Here is a 21,821-nt window from a genome sequence, read left to right as displayed (position 1 = left end):
AGACAAGCGGCGAGGGAAGAAAGAAAGGCAAAAATGGAAATAGAAGCAGAGGTGAGGAAAATGGAGATTGAAGAAAGAAAGGAAAAGTTACGACTTGAAGCGGAAGCAGAACAGCGAGAAAAGGAAAGAGAATTTGAGTTGAGGAAATTAGAGCTGCAAGCAGCAATGTCGGGGTTTCAACAGGCTGATTTTGGTGGTCAACGAAATGTGGTCAGTGATGCACAGTCACCAAAGTTGCCTGCATTTGTTGATGGTAAGGACGAACTTGATAGTTATTTATTGCGATTTGAGAGGTTTGCAACGAATGCGAGTTGGCATAGAGATGGATGGGCCATAAAATTGAGTGCGCTGTTGACTGGTAGAGCACTGGAAGTATATTCCAGGATGTCCGACACTGATGCAGTTGACTATGATCGTGTGAAGGTGGCGCTGTTGACAAGATACGATTTCACAGAGGATGGGTACAGGAAGCGATTCCGTGAATTAAACCTGAAAGTTCTGAGAGTCCTGACCAGTTAATTGTGCGGCTTAAGAATTATTTTGCTAAATGGGTTGAGTTGTCAGGCACTGCAGCAACATATGATGGTGTTACCGACTTGATGGTGAAGGAGCAGTTTATTGGTGCCTGTACAAAAGATCTTGCAGTTCATCTTAAAGAAAGAGCACCCAAAGATTTAGATGAGTTGGCAGTAATAGCAAAGCAGTACCTAGTGGCACATGATCGACAGTTATCCACGAAGAACCAGGTGAGGCGTAATGATAATGACACTGCCATTAGAAATACTGATGTGGGACAGGGCAATAGTGTCCGGTGTTTTGTATGTCAGGGTGTTGGTCATCGAGCAGCACAATGTCCATCCCACGTTACTGATGTCGACCATGGATAAATCCAAGTTTGCAAATGACCGAGTGATGAGATGGGCGATGACTCTGCAAGGATATAATCATCGTGTTGAGGATATTCCTGGACTGAGGAACTTTTGAACAGTATAGTAGAATGTTATTCGTTTATGACTGTATTTTATATTTTATTATATTCTACTGTATGTGATTTTCGAATTTTTGTACTCAGAGCTTTATTCAGTTCGATTTGATATATTGTATTGTTGTTTTGTTTGAAATTGTTATCGTATTCGTATCATTGACGTCGTTGCTAGTCATGTAATATTATATGTTATAATATTCTTGAGAGGGGAGGCATGTCGCATACGACTTGTTTACCACTTCCGTGTGACTGAGAATATTCTAGAACCGTACTGTGTCTGGGTGTAATTTTTAGATGTTGATTGAATAGGTAATAGGACACTGTAGAAGGCAATAGGAGGTAATGGAACATTCTAGAAATTTGTAGTATGTTCCAGGCTCATTATGTATGCTGATGTAATGGTCTATTTATAGACAGTGTGGGTATATATAGGGGAGTTGTTCAGCACTGAGATTAGATCGGAGATCTCGTTGAATTGTGTTGGAGTTTAAGTATCTAGTTATTGGAGGTTTGGAGTTTTACCGAGTTATTGTACTTGATGTTTGCAGAGTATAATAATACCAGTACCAGTTGAAACCTCATCTGTTGGCTCCGTGTTCGTATGTTATCATCGCCGCCAGGGAAGTCTTTATGTTACTGTTGCCATTTTGGTATTTGAACACCTGTACTATACCAATTACGGTAATATTACGTTGCGTGTGACAACAATAAATGCTTATACACAATCTGCTATGTACAACAAGGTTAGGAATTGTAAATACACATCTTGGTCAGTAATTTGCATTGTGTGAATCATTCAGACCTTGACAGTAAAACAGGATTTACTATCGGGTATTAGACACAATTAAGGGGTGTTGACCTACTTCATTAAATTTTTATAAAATGTACATCTAGCATCAAAAACAAAGGAAATTATCCCTCCCAGATATGCTAGGGCAATTCTGTAGATTGACCTTGAAAATGGATGCCCTCCCAACCCAACAATTAACACCCCATCTTTGAATAAATTAACAGTGATTTTTTTTTTATTATAGGAATTCATAGAATTTGCCGTAACAGTTCTGGAAGTCGTATTACATGGACAATCTCATGTTGCAAAATCATCAAATTGAACCTAACAGATAACGATAATTATCCAAACCGTGAAGACTGAGTGATACAAACGTCAGATCACAGATTGTTATTGTCAAATGACATGAAGATAACCTGCTTTGAACACTGTCTGGTTTTTATTGACAATAAAGATTTTTTTTAGAATATGTACTTTTTTGAAAGTGGGACTTCACAGGTGAAGTTTCTGACCTGGAGTTGTTTTCTTAGCAATGTATCTTCAGATTACAATCACTCAAGAGTCTCTATTTAGCGACTTTTCTTATTTGACATTTATCAGATGATAACCAGGACCCAACAATACATGCACTGTTATTTAAAGTCATGGTTTCAGAGTATTCCTGGGTTATAGGAAAATTGATACTGGCGACACAATACCAGTATGGTTAAGACCAGATCCGAACAACTTGTTTGATGCTCAAGTCTGTAGACTTTGATTTTGACCGAGAATTGACAACATATGTACACCCTCTTTTAAAAGCTAATAATTATAACTGATGTTGTAGATAATATAAAGTTTTGAACTACCTGGCTAATTATTGGTTTTTATGCCAAAATAAGTATAACACGAACCGGCAGTCAGTAGGAGGCAGAGGTACTTTGGGAAAAGTCTTACATATCTGTCCTATATATATTGTATAAATAAATCTTTTTGCAATAATTTGCGTTTATATTTTTTATTAAACAAATTTTGCTAACATAGTTTGTCTTGATATTTGTTGACTTTTCATAGATGAATGAAAAACATAGTCCTAGATTATGAATTTTATTTTGTTAATGCACTAATCACAGAACCAGTGGTGTCCTATTCAAAAGCCTGGTTTTGCAAGTTTCATGTGTTGCCAAAATGAAACAATTTCCCCATACTTCGCCTGATTTGTGATGAATACAACAGGTTGCCAATTGTACTGTACATCAAATTTTCTGGTTGTGCAGTTCAGTTGCACCCACAAAACGAAACTTAAAGAGTCGGGGGCAAGTTGCACCTTGAACACTTCATAATATTCCTGGAAGTGTACCCAACTTGCTGATTATTGTTTGAGTGGTGGTGAAAGGATTAATGAATATTTAATTAAAATATCACTTGTGCAAATTTGTTCAATGAAATGATACTATGTTTTATGTCTCCTGTATACATAAATAGACTTTACAAAAAAATACAACTACATGTTTACATGAATATGCCCCAATTTTCCAGGGCCGCAGGTAGAAATGTTTCACAAATACAACAAGCAGCCTCTCGACTGACATAGCTACACTGTTAGCAATGCACATTTCAATTAAAGATATCAATCAGAATTGCTGTTTTCAACAAGAATTCATCAAAATTAGATAATTGAAGATATCACTCTGATGTACCAATATGCATAGTATCAAAGCAATCACACTTGCGGTTTTCAACAAGAAAGGGAAAATACAACTTTTTACCAGAAATGACAAAAATATTCATCAAAATTAGAGAATCAAAGATATCACGAAATGAACAATAATGAGAGAGGTCCACATGTAGTACCGCTATATATATATAATATCCAAACAACCAGACTGTTTTCAACAAGTTGTCACTTTTTACAAGATAGGTGTACAGACACCTTACTTCTTTTCACCTGCCTAGGCGTCGGCGTGTTAAACTCACGCGGTCTCAACATGATTCTATAAAAAAATGAACATTTATAATTAATTTGTCGGAGCTATCTCTTATTTTGCGTGCAGGTCAAAGTTGTAATGTCCTCCAAAGATAGGCCTCAAAGAATGAGCTTAAACACCAAATTAAAAAGGGGCGCCTTGGGGGGCCTTCGCATTTTTGGACAGCAAGTATACTAAAGACAGCAGAAATGTCAAAAAATAACATGAAAAGCGGTTATTTTTTTCGTAAACGGCTATTAAACGAACGGTAGTGATTTGGTAAATACTGCCATTCACGTGAAATTACTATTTACATTTTGAAAATACCATCGACAAAAAAACACAGTTATGAAAGTATTAAACTAGTTTTACATCGGTATGCGAAAGCTAGCTATATATTCTTCCAGAAATTATACGAAAAAAGATAATGAAAAAGTTTACCTTAACAGTAGCACCACATAAACGGACTTAATGCTCTCGTGACAACACTCTGCTCGAGGCCGCCATTATACACGCAAAGTAGGAAGTAAACCGGAAGTGACGTCGTGACCCACACCACCTTTAGACATATATACATTGCTTAATCCATCAATCGCATCAACACATTACATAATTATCTATTGAGCCTCCTAAGTAAATATAAACGCAGAGTAGTCTCCTTGGTAAATGCTAAGATATGCAGCTAAGAATCAGTGGCCAAATAGTTTATTAAACAATGAGCTTCTTTCAATTACTCCCCCTGAGGTATGAACTGCTTGAGGGCTCACTTCAATTAAATGCTCTGTGTGAGTTTATTAAAAGCCATAACTGTCTTAAGCGGCAGTTTGTATTATTGTGATGATCATCGACATGTTACGATGTCCATTCACCAAATTGTGATACCCATTCACCAAATTGTGATACCCATTCACCAAATTGTGATACCCATTCACCATATTGTGATACCCATTCACCAAATTGTGATACCCATTCACAATATTGCGATATCCATTCACCATATTTTTATATCCATTCACCATAACGTGATATCCATTCACCATATTCCGATATCCTTTCACAATATTGTGATATCTATTCCCAATATTGCGATATCCATTCCCTATATTGTTATATCCATTCACCATATTGTTATATCTATTCACCATAACGTGATATCCATTCACCATATTCCGATATCCTTTCACCATATTGTGATATCCATTCCCAATATTGCGATATCCATTCACCATATTGTTGTAACCATTCATCCAAAAAAAAATCAAGCGACTGGATTCTATTTCTGTCACGCACTAAATCGCTTTTGTGTGTTCACACGTAATGTAAGCTTGACGCATATTTTCCAAATTTGTAACATTTTCGAACACTTCCATTTTGCATTTTATGAACAGATGAATTATATTGTTTTCGATGTCAGGAATTTCCAAAACCAACAATATATTGCGTATGTTGTGACCATTGTGTGGGATCCACACCGAAAACAACATCGTTGTCAGCTAAGTAATTACCACTCTTAACCGTTTTTGGCATCAAAACAGAAATTGGAGAGAAAAATCCTTATATGAAGATATGGTAGTTGTTGCTACCCCTATACCAAACCAGTGTAGTGAACAATATACCAAAAACGCATTGGGCCGTGGGGGGGGGGGGGGTAATTGGAATGATGATGGTAATTTGTATATATCTGATCTTAATGTGTTACCATGTGGTAAAGTTACATGTAATATTGACACTGAATGCATAATGATGTGCATTTCTTTGAGAGAGACTTTTTGTGATGAAGTCTGCTGCTATTTTATTGTTATGACTAGACAATTATTACATACAGAGATAATGTGCAGAGTCAAATAAAATTCAGGGTATGTGTTGGTTCATAGCATTACTTGCACCCATTTCATTATTATGGTTGCTTTTCTTGCAAGATTTTTGACTTTTCATCACTTTTGTTCGTGATTTCAAAAAAAAGTGTTGAAAAGTCTCAAATCTCTCCAGAAAAGATGCCACAAAAGTAGACACAAGTAAAGCTATGAGCTTTTAGAGGTGCACCAATTTTTGGGGATGGGTTGAGTGATTTGAGAATAATTAGTTTTTCAAACTAAATTTTAATGAAAAAAAAAATAATTTCACATATTATGATAGAAATTGCCAACAAAACCACACACCCACCCACTCCCGAAATCAAAGGGTAAGCCCCTTAATAAATGTGTTGCCATGTTTAATTGTTGGAATAAACCTTTCCTAAGAAAATGTCTTTGTTTTTGTGTTACAGTGTGTTCATGAAAATATAAATCAAAGGGGGTGCTGCTACAGTTCAATGTAATGAAGTATAAGATCACACAAGAGAATTACCATGGTTACCATTAAAATTATTGCTGGTTTTTCTTGGCTTTTATTATATGGCTTAATCTTATAATGTTGCCATATAAAAACGTTTAAAAATCACTCTCAGAAATCCAGCAAGGGGGTATTAAAAAGGTCACCGAACTAATTGTTCCATAAAAACGACCTCGGAAATTGAAAAAAAAAGAATGTGTGTTTAACTTTTATTGGTCCATCATATCCTATGACCTATCCTAAAAAAAGTGTATGTCATGTTATGAGGGCTACATACATATGGCTGTCACGAAAAATTGGAGAATTTTGAATCTTAGTACGAGTTTTCCATGGATTAATGTGTTTACATGGATTCCTATAGAAAATGTTCCAAAATGGCCACTTTCTTGAAAAAACATCCTTCTTTCTCCGTAAAAACTTTAAATATTAATGACTTGCATGTATGTGAATCAATACACAACAATTTTTAAATGATTTTCTGTCTCATTTTGTACTCTTTGAACAGTCAAGTCGCCATCTTTGTTTATATGAGACCCATATATCTCGCGCATGCGTGGCGCGACGACTACCGCCCTTTAAAGCATGAACGTACTAGTACTATCTCATATTCGAAATAATGACAGTAAGTTAAAAACTCAAATATTTTATTGTAGTATATATTCAAATGTCACATTTGTACGATTTTCTTTTAATTATAATGTATCTGTTACAGATTGCCGTTGTCCACCACGAACTTGGCAGAAATGATTGAGCATTAGAGATTTCCTCTATTTATGCACCGTCAATTTTGTTTTCGTCATCCTCCTTTTTATTCTTCTGAACCAATTATCTTTTTTAGTTGTCGTTCTGTTACTCTGTTCTTGGCTGCCAGGTTTGTTTCCTTCTTTCAATTGTGCGTCATTATCGGCGAGTCGATCAGAAACTTGCACAGTGACGTCTTTTTCCAACGAATCAACGTGTTTCTCGTCCACAGTTCTTCTTAGACTTCCATTTAAATAATTTCAAGAATGATCTGGTCCTGGATTTCTTTTTATTTTCCCTACGATTAGAGGTCTCGTCGATGTTTCGCGTGGTGGCGCCTTTCGCGCCACGTGCTGGTTTAGACGAAAGCAGACACTCATCTTTTCTCGAACAGTAAGAACGTTCAACAACATTATCGACATCCGATGTGGTTTCTTCTGTGATGTCCCAGTGATCGTGCGCCCTGTCCGACAGCAGTTCTTGGGACTCGCAAAGATCCGCATGTCTCGGATGTTTTCCGACTGCACATGTGTCCGGTGTTTGTGACTGACTTTTACTTTTAACTTGTCCTGGACACATTAATATATCACATGGATCAGTCTGCAAAATACTGCGCTTTGATTTCTCCGTGGAAAGTGATTGGATGTCACTGATGCCAGTTTTAGATCTGTCTTGTCCAACATACTGACCACAATATATTAATGCGCCCCCAGCGATCACTTCTTGCACATAATCTTTAACGAACAGGTCAACACTTAAACTTGTTACATCATTTCTGTCGATGTGTTCTTTAGCGAACTGCTACTTCGCTCGAGCCACATATAATTCAACAATGGCGTGGCTTATAGCCGACTCCTCTTTGGTGATATCTCTTTTCAATTTATTCTGACTTTCCGACTTTACAAACGGTGCCAAAAACTCGCATGTTTCGTTGTGAAACAATGCGTTACAACTATCACCTGCATCTTCTAGTTTTGAACCATCAATTATAGTACCAATTTGACGGTCAACGTTGGTACTTCTCTGCGCATTTCCATGTAAACGTTGAACTTCTTTAAGGAATGCTAGCTGACCGTCACTCGTTGCTTTTTGAACAATAATAGCACTCCAAAAAAGCTCAGCTTCAGTCGCTTGATCTCTATAAGGTAATAGGCGGAAAATACTACATTAAAATCAATATACAGATGCCTCTATATACGCGATAAAAACATTACAAAATAATTCATCTGGTGCGTGCAAATTGAGTGTCGAAACTGACAGACACCGAAGGCATAAAATTAAACTAGAACAAGACCAATACGTCAACTGTAATATAAACACATTCTCCTACTCACAGTGCCACGAGGGTAAACGATGTCTCTGCAGACAAACTGCTATACGATGTCTTTAGATCTGCAACAAAACGATACAACATTACTTCGGCTATTATACCAATGAATGCGATCTTAGCATTATTTACATGCCAACTTTTCCCCGACAATACGGTAACATTGTGCATATTACATATCCCTTTACTACAAAACACCGTTTATAATATTTAACAGCCTGAGAGATTTTAAATCACACAAATCATCTAATGGTTGGTCTGACTTACCTGCCATTTCTCAATGTATTCCTTGATTTGAACGAGTGAAAATGCTAGACACTGGAAGTATGCGTCTACGTTGTGCTATCTGTAAACTGCGAATAAATGTGAATCGAACATCGTCAACACAGATAGGCGTTCTATGCGTTCTCTAAAATGACGTCAGTGCGTCATTTTGGTACTTGGGTTATTTAAATGTGCCACTAGAGGGTGCACATTTATACGGCGTCGCCTTTGCCTCCTGTTTTCGTGACATGGCCCGAAACCGCAGTTACCGTATAACGAATTGAACATATTCGGATGAACTATGCAATTAACAAACACTCATGAACGTTGGCGATCCTGTTTAAGTGTGATGAGGCATTTAAAGACCGGATTCAGACTGGACCGTTAAGTTGTTCTCATAAAACAAATCGTTTTCTGATAAAAATTACCCATAAGATGGCGGGCAATACATGCGAAATTGTCATTGACCATAATGAGTAAATTGTTCTCCCACACGTGAAGTATATCTTGTTCACCCCCATTTTTACGATTTTCAGCCATTTTAGCAAAATTATGCCATTTCTTGGCGAAAACGTCATTTTATGAGATCCAAAGCGTCCAACGTCAATCTGTTTGGGTTCAAGTGGGTTTCAACTGGTCGTGGAACACTCCCACTTTTTCCACGTAGTAAACTAATCTTGCATGACTTCACTGCGTTCATTTTTGCTGTGGTAATATATTACAGCAAAATCACTAATAAAATCACTATTACTTGTTTCCGGCTGATCAGCTTGCACTATATATAAGACTTATATATAGTGCAAGCTGATCAGCCGGAAACAAGTAATAGTGATTTTCGTGGTTTCGGAGCGTGATGATTAAATTTAATAACATATGCTTGCTTTACATTACTAAACTGTTTCAATTCCATAATTTATATTATTTTGAGCAAGGACAAGGTCCTGTACCGGGACATAGTCGCTCGGTCCCATAGACGTTCATGCATTGAGACGAATAGATCGTCAGGCTCCTGTGGTACCTCCGTACAAAGGTAAAAACATATACGAGTATGATCGCTGGACCCGGAAGTGATTCTAGGCCCACGCACGCCGCTGTAAGTGGGCGTTGCGTACATTCGGTCGCCCGCCGAACAATATACGATACACTCAGCATGGCAGTTTTATGAGTTCCATGTCAGTATTTATTTAAAATAATTTTGAAAACATTGTCTTACTATAAAATCATATAAACTGTAAAACTTCAAGTTGTGCTTGTTTGAATTATTTATCATAAGACCAGACTTTTATTATCCCTTGTTTCGCGAACCTGCTGAATGAACAGGAGCCGAAAATGAAATAAAATTTTATTTCAGCGTAATTTCTCGCGCCGGCCGAATTGTAAGTGCAAAAAATTACTAAAAATAATTATTTTTATCTTTCATTTTTTTTCCACCCGCCGCATAACAAATCCAAGTTGCATTTTCGTGGGAGTATCGGCATGATTAAAGTACCGAAGTCTCGCGCATATGAGAAACAAGATTATACATAGAATAAAATTTTATTTCATTTCTTCTCTCCGATCAATGATCTCACTTACAATTCTTTGAGAATCACACAAATCTAATGGGAAAAAAGAATTAATTTTATTTTTTTCCCGCTCTCCTTAAAAAAATTGCATTATATAAATGAGGAATAAAAAAGTCTGGCCTAACTTAATAAAAAATATGTTTTAACAACAAACATAGATATGATTTAATACTGAAAATGTTAGTACATGTAATTTGCAGTGAAAGCACACATGCAGTTCCATTAATTCACTAAATGCATACCACTCATTAGCTATTCACTGTTTATTTTTCAAGGAGCTAAAAATCCACTATGTTGCCAATGGTGATACAAATAAACCACTGATGCTATTGGTCCATGGCTTCCCAGAATTCTGGTATTCCTGGAGATACCAAATGAAGGAATTTTCAAATGATTATAGGTATGTTATGAAGTCATTGATAAATATCTAATGTCTGTAATTTAAATATTTACTTGAGTTTTAGTATTGTTTTCTTTTGTACAGTGTGATCAATCTGATTCATTACAATCTGATGTAGGTGTATGCTACATTTTTGTTTTTAGTTTTGTATATTTTATTGTTATTTTTGTTTATTTATGAATAATTTTTGGTTACACTTGCAGTTGTTATTTTTTGAATATCTAGTAGCCTTAATTACCAGGATTTCATATGAATAACTCATTAATTAATGGCAAGTAAACAACATAATATTCATAAATAAACAGAAATAACAATGAAAAATATATAAAAATTAAAACAAAATTATACTATACCTACATCAGATTACAATCAGACTGTGGTGTGATGAGATAGCAACAGCATGGTGCTCCCCATATATACACCTTTGCAACCTAGAATTCATATTTACCCCCGGTATATAATGTTATTGGTATTCCTAGAGATATGCAAACATCCTTGGATAATTAGGCCAAATAGAAAAAAAATGATGTTTTTTGGGTACCCCAACCATGCCGACACATATTTCTTTTCATGGCCAAACTAAAAGTGGTCACTTCCTGTTTCTGTTAACATACTGTGTAAATTCTTCAAATGAAAATAGTATCCTGTATGCATACATCAATGGAAATGCTCCTGTCCAGCAGCATCTTGTTGACCACAATTAATACATCAACATATATAAAAAAAAGTTATACTAACCTACCTACCTGATTTTTTGTAACCAGAAACTCAGTATTTTTTTATTTGACATTATCATATTCAAAACTGCTGTTAAAATATCCGCATTTGGTTGTAAATATTTTAAAGATCCTCCCTTAGATAAAATTTGGTATATATCCAGTATACACTTTTCTTTTAAAATATTTTGTGGCAGTTCAATGCTGAGAATCAAAATCAAGCAGGATTTTAAAACCATGACCAATTTATGTACCACAGTACAATATATGTTACAAAATATGTGTTTTTTTAATTCTTTACAGAGTCGTTGCCATAGATATGAGAGGATATGGAGATTCTGACAAACCTTTGGGTATAGCACCATACACCATTGATCATCTTACAGGTTGGTTTTTAATAATTAGCTACTTTGTATTTTTGGAGTTTATTAAGTAGCTACTTTGCATATTTGGTGTTTATTAAGTAGCCTATGTGCATATTTGGTGTTTAATAAGTAGCTACTTTGCATATTTAGTGTTTATTAAGTAGCTACTTTGCATTTTTGGTGTTTATTAATCTCATTAATCTAATTATTGCTCATCCACATACATATTCAAATCAAAGCTGATAAATAATTCAAGGGTAGATGGTAATGAACAAAATAAATAACATAATAATTGTGTATAATTTTGTTGGCATGTGGATTTGTTTAATTTCCACAGGCTAGTATTTCTATGCTTAGCATCCCTGGAGGCCAGTTGTCTTCCAGCTTTCACCTGTTTTCTGAGGGCTTCATATTTTCTAAAATTTGTATCACTGTTCATAGATTTTACAAGTTAGGTTTCAGCACTGAAAACAAGTACAGTTGACTTGTTTTGATAAAGACATTGATTTTATTTTTCTCATTTATTATGCCCCTGAACTCTGGCCATAGAAGATTGAGCTGGTAAAAATTTTAACATTGGAATAGCCTAGGATCCATACACTAGTCCATTCACAACACCTCACTCCATCAATGCCTAGATACGATGCTAGTAATATCTCATTATGTAGCCTTAGATTTAGGCAGAAGTCCACTTACGAACCCTTGCTCCATCAATGCCTAGATACGATGCTAGTAATATCTTATTAAGTAGCCTTAGATTTAGGCAGAAGTCCACTTACGAACCCTTGCTCCATCAATGCCTAGATACGATGCTAGTAATATCTCATTATCTAGCCTTAGATTTATGCAGAAGTCCACTTACGAAACCTTGCTCCATCAATGCCTAGATACGATGCTAGTAATATCTTATTAAGTAGCCTTAGATTTATGCAGAAGTCTGCTTACGAAACCTTGCTCCATCACAGCCTAGAAATGATGCTAGTAATATCTCATTATGTAGCCTTAGATTTATGCAGAAGTCCACTTATGACACCTCACTCCATCAATGCCTAGATACGATGCTAGTAATATCTTAATATAATTTAGGATCATTGTCTAGTAATTACAGGACAAAGGTAATCACAGTTTAACTGACATTCTTTTTTTGGGCAATCATGGTGAAACAATACTCTGTATTCATTAGGCATTTTTTAAGTTACATGTGGGGGAATTCAGTTGCTGACTGAGATTAGTAAATACGGTACTACAATTTATCAAGACAATAATGGAGAAATAAGTGAAGTGAAGAATAAGTGATATTACTAGCATCATATCTAGGCATTAGTGAAATATGGAGTGTATGGAAATGTCAAATCCAAAGAAAATATTAAATTAATAGTAAGGAGTTTTCCATTTGTAAACTGGGGGTGTGCTGTTGAATTTTGGAAAACAACAAAATTGTAGGGGGGAAAAGACCAGAAAATACGAAAGTCCATGATGATAGCATAATGCAAAAGAAAAACATGAATGTCTAATTAGTGAATAAAAGATTTTTGAAAAAAAACATTACTCCAGCTCTGCAGATTTTAAAGTTACTTGTAATGTTCCACAACTCAGGTGATCTGAGGGATGCCATCCCAGCTTTGGGCTACAGTTCCTGCGTACTGGTAGCTCACGATTGGGGGGCGGCAGTCGCCTGGCAGTTTGCTATGGAGTATCCTGATCTGGTCGATAAACTGATTATCATGAACGGTCCACACCCTAAAAAAATGCAGAAGCTTATACAATCAAGTCGGAAGCAGTTTTTTATGTCTTGGTAAGTAAATGGGAGACTAAATGATAAACAGCTAGCATTCACGGATTTCCCAGAATGCATCACACTCATTCAAAATTGATACCGCTTATCTTATAATGTAGTGTAAGAATTTTCTATAATTATTTCATGCATATAATTCATCAATCTTAATTTTATTCAAATCATCCCAAATATATGATTGAATAATATTCAATTCATTGTAGTAAAATGTGGACAAATTGTTATGCTATTTAGAAAAGTTTAGATTCACTGCCCACTCTTCCAACTAAAATGACTTACCAATTGTTTCTCCATTTTTTTTTCTACTGAATAACAAAGTAGCGTGACCAAAGCTTTTCTGATGCAGTAGGTTATATGTAAACATGGTGCACTTATGGTCTAAAATTTATTTAATTTTGAATTAGAATTTTTTTACTATAGTTGAAACTAATCGAAGTGGAAATGAACCTCGTGCAATATGTGGTACATTCTTGTCAGGCGACTAAACATGTGGTATAATCAGTTCGGGAGACTGCATGGTGTCCTATAGAATGGGGGCAATTGCAGCTGGCAGTCTCCTTGAAGTGACACAGTCATCCTGCAGCACATATTCAAATTTTGTGTAAACAAACTCTGTATTTAGACATGTTGTATATGTCCTATGGAACCAATATCAAGCATGATGACTGTGGCATTTGCCTTGTAGAAGTTCTTGTTCCTTTCTTGTGTCAGCTTTTGTACTTGCACTGACCTGGTGTAGTTGAAAGCTAAATGGCTGTTAATGACAAATAACAAATAAATATTAATTTTTCAACTTTTTTGTCTGCAGGTACATTTTCTTCTTTCAGCTTCCATATCTTCCCGAGTTTATTCTGAGCATGTCTGATTATAACGGAATTAAAGCTATGTTTCATGGACGTGGTGTGGGACTCCGAAATAGAGATAATATCACTGCAGATGATTTGGAAGCATTCAAGCACAATTGCCAACGAGAAGGTAAAAGTTTATAAATGTATTTTTTATGTGCCCATCATTAGGGCACCTGCCATCCCCATAATGTATAGTGGTATCACCTACTAGTACTATAATATTCTGCTCATTTCCAATAATAATATCACTGCAGATGATTTGGAAGCATTCAAGCACAATTGCCAACGAGAAGGTAAAAGTTTATAAATGTATTTTTTATGTGCCCATCATTAGGACACCTGCCATCCCCATAATGTATAGTGGTATCACCTACTAGTACTATAATATTCTGTTCATTTCCAATAATTCTTTATTTATAACAATTATGAGTTAGGGGACCCATACAACATGCATAAACTATATTTTGGTAAAATCCAGTCATAATTAGCATATTTCATTTTGAGGCTCAAATTCACTGTGATTTCAAAGTAATTGTAATCACAATCATTATTATAAAATCAAATACATGCCTACCCAGTTAGGACTACATTGATTAATAATGTTTTGTCATATTTCACAAACCCAGGTGCTTTAACGGCAATGATCAACTACTATCGGGCTGCACTCCGCTACACTCCAAAGTTGAAATCGGCTGTTATAACCTCACCAACTCTGTTGATCTGGGGTGAGGAAGACACAGCTTTGGACATTGCTTTGACTGAAGGTTTGGAGAAGTATGTACATGATATCAACGTGAAACTAATACCAGGCGCAAGTCACTGGGTTCAACAAGACCAGCCTGAGCTTGTTAATGATGCCATGCACGACTTTCTGCAAGGGTAACAACAGTACTGTATCATCACTGGTGTAAATTTATCTTAATTACGATTTCAGTATTGTATTAATCAAACAACAAGATGATCTCAGTTTTTGTTCACTGTGCGTTCAAATATCTTGTAAACAAATATAATTTACATATGCAGATTTATATCTTCAAAATCTTTAAAATATTTACTGAATACCAGAGAATGTTTCTTTTATCTAACATTGATGACAGACAAAGAATTACAGATGTGTTAAATCTGTGTCACCAATTTGGCGAACATATTGATTATAATAATTAACGAATTATGTTATACTGTTATGGTTTGATTATTTGCAATATACAATCTTGTTTGCCTTGAGGATGCAATTAATGGGAGTGTTACTACATAAATCATGTTCTTGAGAAATGCATCTGTCTCCATATTGTCAATTTCCAAAACATGTGCAATAATATGTCATGTATGGAAAATTATCGAAATATATGAATTAAATTTAATCACTGTTTTATTATGTGAATCTTTGCTGACAATGAAAGCTTTACTGTGCAGTATTAGATGAAGAATATACAAAAAAGATAATTTACTTGTTGTGTCCTGTATGGTGTCCACTTGCTACAATATGCTGTGCCAACTTTTGATATTAGAATTGGGAAATGTATTTGTCCAGGGGGTCGCCTAACCATGTATGTTGGTCTAGGATTGGCAGTAGTTATTATTCAAATTTATATTATATTTTCTTTCTTATACCTAAAAATGTCACTTGGGTGAGTGTCACACGCAACGTAATATTACCGTAATTGGTATAGTACAGGTGTGATGGTTCAAATACCAAAATGGCAACAGTAACATAAAGACTTCCCTGGCGGCAATGATAACATACGAACATGGAGCCAACAGATGAGGTTTCAACTGGTACTGGTATTATTATACTCTGTAAACATCAAGTACAGTAACGCGGTAAAACTCCACTACTCCAATGACTAGATACTTAAACTCCAATACAATTCAACGAGATCTTCGATCTGAACTCAGTGCTGAACAACTCCCCTATATATACCCCACTGTCTGTATATAGACCATTACATCAGCATACATAATGAGTCTGGAACTTACTACAAAACTCTAGAATGTTCCATTACCTTCTATTGCCTCCTACAGTGTTCTATTACCTATTCAACAGTTTCTAAAAAAAATCTAGAATATTCCACCCAGACACAGTACGGTTCTAGAACATTCTCAGTTACACGGAAGTGGTAAATAAGTCGTATGCGACATGCCTCCCCTCTCAAGAATATTATAACATAAAATATTACATGACTAGCAACGACGTCAATAATACGAATATGATAACAATTTCAAATAAAACAACAATACAATATATCAAATCGAACTGAATAAAGCTCTGAGTACATAAATTCGAAAATCACATACAGTAGAATATAATAAAATATGAATTATAATTATAAACGAATAACATTCTACTATACTGTTCAAAAGTTCCTCAGTCCATCAATCTACTCAGGTAGTCCGCTACCACATTGTCCCGTCCAGGAATATCCTCAACACGATAATTATATCCTTGCAGAGTCATCGCCCATCTCATCACTCAGTCATTTGCAAACTTGGCTTTATCCAGGTAAGACAATGGTTTATGATCCGTCTGCAAAATGAACTCCACACTGGCTAAATATATAGCGAAATTTATTCACGCCCCATACAATGGCCAAACATTCCCTTTCTACAGTTGAATATTTCTTTTCTGCATCGGATAACTTCTTACTTGCATACGCAACTGGATGAAGCTTCTCATCATGATTCTGCATAAGTACTGCTCCAATTCCTACCTGAGACGCATCCGTCCGCAACACAAATGGTTTCTGTGGGTCTGGCAACTTCAAAATTGGTTTGCCCAATAAGTATTCCTGCAAAGTGTTATATGCTTTCTCCTGGGCCTCTCCCCATACAACTTTGTTGGGTTGTCCTTTCCTTAGTAGATCACTCAAGGGTGCTGCAATAGTTGCGAATAAGGGGATGTGGTCTCTGTAGTAATTGACCAGCCCAAAGAATGATCGGACACCTTTCTTTGTCGCTGGTCTTTGCACTTCTCGGATTTTTTCCATGTTGTCGTGACTCGGAATCACCCAATTGTGTCCAATTTCATGACCCAGGAATTCTACTGATGTTGCACCCAGAACACACTTGGATGGTCTAGCTGCCCTTAGTCTTCATAACAACTCAGATAATACTTGAACATGCTCATCCCAGCAGCTTGAATAAACTATCAGGTCATCTATATAGCTTCCAACCCCCTCCATACCTGACAATAATTTCCTGCTTCCCCGCACCAGAGTAGCTCCCGAATTCTTCATTCCAAATGGCATCCTTAAAAATTCATAAGTTCCATCGGGAGTAACAAATGCTGTCTTTGGTATATCTTCTTCAGCTACTGGTATCTGCCAATAACCCTTACTTAAATCAATTTTTGACAGGAACTTACTATTATGTAGCCTCTGAAATATGTCCCTTGTTGTTACCATTGGCTCAGGGTCGGTTACAGTGACCTTATTTAATTTCCTATAGTCTACACATATGCGATTTGATCCATCTTTCTTCTTTACAATCACCACCGGTGACGCAAAGGGTGATGTAGACTTCCTGATTACTCCCATTTTGGAACATATCTTCAATATCTTGCCTAAGGTTCTCCCTTATTGCATATGGTAGTGAGTATGGCTTAGATCGTATTGGTGTATCATTTGTCAGATCAATCTTATGACTGATTATCTTGGTCTTTCCTGGCAAGTCAGTAAACACCTTATCATAAGTATTGACTAAACCCACCAGTTCTTTTCTCTGGTGTTCTGTCAGGTCTGTACCAATTTGAACATCTTTACCTGACTCCTTGGGTTTACAAGTTCCTAACTCTAGAAGATCATCTTCGTCTACAGCATTCTCTTCATCTGACTCGTTGCACCCCACTGTAGCTGCGCGCACAGCATTCATCAAGTCTATGGCCGTATTTGATGAGTAACTTGTCTCACCTCCATCTGGTTGAGGTGACGTCTCCCACTCAACATACAACTTTAACATATTTACATGATACGTCTTCACTTTGTCACCTACCCTCATTCGATAATCGTTTTCGCCTATTACCTATCCACCACATAAGGACCCTTCCACTTCATCAATAGCTTGTTGTTGTCAGTTGGCAGCAAAATTAACACCTTATCTCCTTCCTTAAGCACTTGCTTCTTCGTTTTACGATCATAGTAACACTTGTATCGGTTCTGTGCCTTTTGTAATTCCTCTCGAGCAATCTCTAAAGTCTGTTCTAACCGATCTCTCAACTCAAACACATACTGGTAACTATTAACTATCTCAGGAGTATCGCTTTCTTTGGTCCATAACTCTTCATTGGGCCTCTAACTGTTCGACCATATAACAGCTCAAATGGGGAAAAACCAGTTGACTCCTGTGGTACCTCTCTATATGCGAGTAACGCACTAATATACCGATGCCATTGCCTTGGTTGTTCATGGCACAACCGCTTTAACATCTTCTTCAAAGTACCATTAAACTTTTCCACCAGTCCATTACAAATGGGGTGATAGGGCGTAGACGTCAGTCTCTTAATGCTGAGCAATCTTGATACTTCTTGCACGCATTCTGACACAAACTGAGTCCCCATGTCACTTAGTACTTCTTCTGGAACCCCCAATCGGCTATAAAAGTCAATCAACGCCTCGGCTACAGTCTCCGTATCTATATTTTTAAGTGGAACGGCCTCTGGATACCGTGTAGCATAGTCCACCATAGTTAAGATGTATCGATGACCCCCGTCACTGGCTGGTGTAATTGGTCCAACCAAATCTATAGCCACACGCTTGAATGGCATATCAATTAAAGGCATCTTACCTAATGGGGCCTTCACAACTGATCCCTTTGAAACCTACAAAAACTGGTAACATCTTGATGTAGCCCAGGCCAATAAAAGCTAGTCACAATCCGGTCTTCTGTCTTCTTTATCCCCATGTGTCCACCAAATACTAGTATTGAATCATATGCAATCTCCATAACAGTCCTCAACAGTTTCGGCACAACCACTTGACGTACCGTCTTGCCTCCTGGAACTGAACGATCCCGATACACACGATATAGCAAGCCTCCATATACCTGGAACTCGGTTGTATGGTGCCCTCTCACTTCTGGTTCTCTCTTACTATAATACTTCTTCAACGATGTGTCTGCTTGCTGCATCTCGACTAATTTGTCTTTTGTTACATGTGCTCCAGTCTTTACATCACACACTTTGAGCGGCTTCACCTTACCAGATTTCTTCGCTTGCACTCTGGTTGTTACTGCTCCACTCACATTCCACACTGGATCCGGGTCATCTGGTGGTCTTGCTCCGGGCACATTCCCAACAATTAACTCATAAATCGGGTCCTGCACACATAATGCTTCAACCGTGCCTCTCAAATATGGCGTATCAATTTCCACCACAGCGAATGGAACCCTTCTTACAGTACGATCAACCATCAATATATGACCCATCTTTTTTGTATACTGTTATCTGGTTCCAAGCTCTTCTTGACTATTATGCCATTACACCCAGTGTCTCTCAACATGGTCACAACTGTGTCACCAACCTTCCCTTGACCCACAGGCAAAGTCCTGTCCTCCACAGTGCCACTCCGTTCCATACATGCACCATTCACAACCTTTAACTGCTCCCCCGATGCTAACAACAAATGGTCCTTCTCAATCGTTTTAAGCACATCACTGTCAATTTGAACAGCACAGCTAGCACTGATATTAGACTCCTCTTTAACCACTGCAGCTGCACCAGTAGTAGTGCTGGGTTTAACACTCTTGCTTTCTTGACCCTTGTGTTGTCCACTATGGCAGAACTTAGCCACATGTCCTATGTCACCACACTGAAGGCACTGTTTACCTTTGTCATGGTTGACATCAGTAACGCAGGATGGACATTGTGCTGCTCGATGACCAACACCCTGACATACAAAACACCGGATACTACTACCCTGTCCCACATCAGTATTTCTAATGGCAGTCTTATCATTACGCCTCACCTGGTCCTTCGTGGATAACTGTCGATCATGTGCCACTAGGTACTGCTTTGCTATTACTGCCAACTCATCTAAATCTTTGGGTGCTCTTTCTTTAAGATAAACTGCAAGATCTCTTGTACAGGTACCAATAAACTGCTCCTTCACCATCAAGTCGGTAACACCATCATATGTTGCTGCAGTGCCTGACAACTCAACCCATTTAGCAAAATAATTCTTAAGTCCCACAATCAACTGGGCAGGACTCTCAGAACTTTCAGGTTTAATTTCACGGAATCGCTTCCTGTACCCATCCTCTGTGAAATCGTATCTTGTCAACAGCGACAGCTTCACCCGATCATAGTCAACTGCATCAGTGTCGGACATCCTAGAATATACTTCCAGTGCTCTACCAGTCAACAGCGCACTCAATTTTGTGGCCCATCCATCTCTATGCCAACTCGCATTTGTTGCAAACCTCTCAAACCGCAATAAATAACTATCAAGTTCGTCCTTACCTCTGCTTCTATTTCCATTTTTGCCTTTCTCTCTTCCCTCGCCGCTTGCCTGTCAGCCCGCTGAGAACTCAGTTGCTCCAAAATAAATTTCCTTTTGTCTTCTCCAGTCATTCCCAGTTTATGCGACAGTGAGTTTTTATGATTGACTGAAGTATCCTTTCTTCATACCCCAATGTACAGTGTAAGCCCCACAATGCACTGTGCTCAGTGCCTGTACATGCAATTATTTAGACATACTAAATCTTAATTACATTAATGTATTTTTGATTAAAATGGTCTATAATGTGTGAGGGTGTGATCAAACTGCAACTTCAGTAAATCACATATGGTTGGGATCAGATTTACAGCCTGTAGAAATGTCGATATCACTAATAGCCATGTCTGCCTTTTGTAGAATCATATATACAACAAAATTTACTAGGGACTATTTCAGGCATCAACAATTTTTTTGCTTTGCAATGCCATTTTCCAACTAATTTTCACTATTTTCCAAACAATTTTTACAGCTTGTAAATTGCAGAATGTAACACGTAGAAAATTTATCAGTTTGGTCACCTTATTGCTACACTAACAGCATAATTGTAGATGTTACTTCCAGTATTTAACCACGTGGTATCTAGACTAATTCAAACAATAACATTGCATTGCATATCAAACAATCCCGAAATGAAGCCACACTACATTTGCTCTGAACAGTACAGAAATTTTCAAATCGCTTATAACCCAGCAACTAATTTTGTGAGCTGTCTATTTTGGGACACAGTGAACATATTCAACTTTCTAACATAATTTCACAACTGTCCAGCCGACTTTCTTACCAACTTTCACAACTGTCTAAGCAGCCTTTTCTCCTTGCCAGCAAACTTTTACATCTTTCCAACCAACTTTCACGACTGTTGAACAAAATTTTTGTTATATTCCAACAAACTTTCCCTACTACTGTATTTATTTAACTTCCGTGCTGTATTTGCCTTGCAACCAGCCATTTTAACCTTCCAACTCAATTTCACGACTGTCTGATCAACTTTTCAACCAACCTCCACGACAACCAGCTTTTTGATTTACTAATCAAAACTTCTTCGTTTTTCAAACCCACTTTCACAACTGACAAACTTTCTATCAAACTTTTTAGACTTTTCAACCAACTTTCTTGACATTTAAACTAACTTTTCTACCTTGCCAACCAACTTTTCATTATTACAATGCTAACCAACTATTTTTGCTTTGCCAAACTAACTTTCATGACTTTCCAATGCCAACCAACTTTCTCGACTTATCATCAACTTTCACGACTTTC

The 21,821-nt window shown here is 37.0% G+C and overlaps 1 protein-coding gene across 1 annotated transcript; it reads left to right on the top strand.

Annotated features, from left to right (window-relative positions):
* Positions 1–9,432: 9,432 nt before the first annotated feature.
* On the top strand, positions 9,433–14,956 carry LOC146735204 (epoxide hydrolase 1-like). The gene is made up of 6 exons (XM_085507384.1): positions 9,433–9,477; positions 10,225–10,349; positions 11,369–11,451; positions 13,027–13,225; positions 14,034–14,200; positions 14,700–14,956. The coding sequence occupies exons 1-6, from the start codon at positions 9,433–9,435 to the stop codon at positions 14,954–14,956; spliced, it is 876 nt and encodes a 291-aa protein (XP_085363510.1).
* The last annotated feature ends 6,865 nt before the right edge of the window (positions 14,957–21,821 follow it).

Source organism: Saccoglossus kowalevskii, chromosome 13 (genome assembly GCF_978046115.1).
Source record: "Saccoglossus kowalevskii chromosome 13, keSacKowa6.1, whole genome shotgun sequence".
Classification (NCBI taxonomy): Eukaryota; Metazoa; Hemichordata; class Enteropneusta; family Harrimaniidae; genus Saccoglossus; species Saccoglossus kowalevskii.
This window is presented reverse-complemented; position numbering and strand designations above follow the sequence as displayed.